A 1,396-nucleotide genomic window follows, 5' to 3' on the forward strand; every position below is an offset into this window, starting at 1 on the left:
TTGTTTACTGTAGATGAAAACGCACAAGTGCACATCTAACCTCTCTAGCTCTGTGTTCTCAGAGGAAGCGTTCAGTTTAATGATTCATGCTGATTTCTGGGCTCTGAGCTTCAGCTTCCTGTTGCAGGTTTGACACTTTCCCACAGCTTCAGTTTCCTGTGTTTATTCACACCTTTCTCTAATAATAGCAAAGACAAGCAACAAGCTTCTGTTCATGTAACGAGTCATTTACTTTTTAAATAATAATACTTTTTATAAATAGTGAGGTTAGTTAAAAATGAAGAGAATCTCTCTTTCTGCAGCTGTAAAGGCTGAACAGATCACGCTACACTGGAAAAACGATCTAGAAATAAGTAACAATTTCTTAAATTCAGTGTATTTACCCTTAATTTGAGTAGGTAAATGAGATAGTTTGCCAATGGTATGAGTATTTTTACTCTTAAAATAAGATTATTAGATAAAATGCACTTGAAATAATAAAAATGCAATTGTGTTTCCTTATTTAAATGTAAATTGTCTTGTTCCATTGGCAAAATGTCTCTTTTACCTCTTCAATCCAAAAACAAATGCACTTATTTTTAGAAAAAAACAACTTATCTAGATTGTGATTTTTTGCAGTGTAAGCCCGCCCCAGCCTGCAACCAAAGAGAAAGCTGTGATGGTACCGATGGAGCTGCAGATGCTGCTGTTGGTCTGGGCCGTCCGGCTGCAGCCGCAGTCGCACTGATAATCCACAGACACCTCCAGGCGGTCCTTGAAGCCCACCGGCTTTATGGTGAAGGTCTGGGTGGTGCCGCGGGGCGGGCAGCTCCTCGCCTCCACGCTCACGTTGAAGGACACCTACAGAGAGGACAGATGATCGCAGGAGTGAGAAGGCGATCCGTGGATATGACCCCCAGCCTGGGTGCTTAGAAACTGAGACTCAGAACCAATAAAGATTTGGCGCCATTCTGCTGTTCTTAGCAAACGGGCTGAAGCATCTAAGCCTTGAAAGAGAAGCTCAACAGACAGGCGCCCCTCCGGTTCTGAGATAACGGACTAATTAAAGGGTGTCGGTCCACTTCCCACAGCCTGGTTTATACACACCCTGCTGAGCTGGATGTTAGAATGGGATGCAAGGAGGAACGTTTTACTTTGGGATCTAAAAGAAAAGTTAAGTCGCCTCAGAGAATTAGGGAAACCCATCAGGTTTCTGCCGACGCCAAACGATTTTATTCTTTAACTTTGGAAACCTGTTATCCCCAACGCCTCGAGCCGCAGATCAGCGTCACATCTGTGGTTTCCATGGCGTTCCACCAGTTTTATAACCTGACTCCGCCAGATGGATTTGCTCCGCATATCCATCTGGAAACCTTCCGTTGAAGTAATTTTGGGAAGGGGCGAAAATACTGGTTAG

The 1,396-nt window shown here is 43.6% G+C and overlaps 1 protein-coding gene across 1 annotated transcript in view; it reads right to left on the reverse strand.

The window, feature by feature from the left end:
• LOC107104589 (integrin beta-5-like) overlaps window positions 1-1,396 on the reverse strand; it is a gene marked incomplete at its 5' end in the record, with an annotated part of 26,119 nt that overhangs the window by 6,465 nt on the left and 18,258 nt on the right. Inside the window, one exon of the mRNA XM_015404623.1 lies at window positions 666-840. Within this exon, the coding sequence (XP_015260109.1) occupies window positions 666-840 (175 nt within the window). The remainder of the gene's footprint in view (window positions 1-665; window positions 841-1,396) is intronic.

The sequence above is a fragment of the Cyprinodon variegatus genome, unplaced genomic scaffold (assembly GCF_000732505.1).
Source record: "Cyprinodon variegatus isolate N-32 unplaced genomic scaffold, C_variegatus-1.0 Scaffold1811, whole genome shotgun sequence".
NCBI lineage: Eukaryota > Metazoa > Chordata > Actinopteri > Cyprinodontiformes > Cyprinodontidae > Cyprinodon > Cyprinodon variegatus.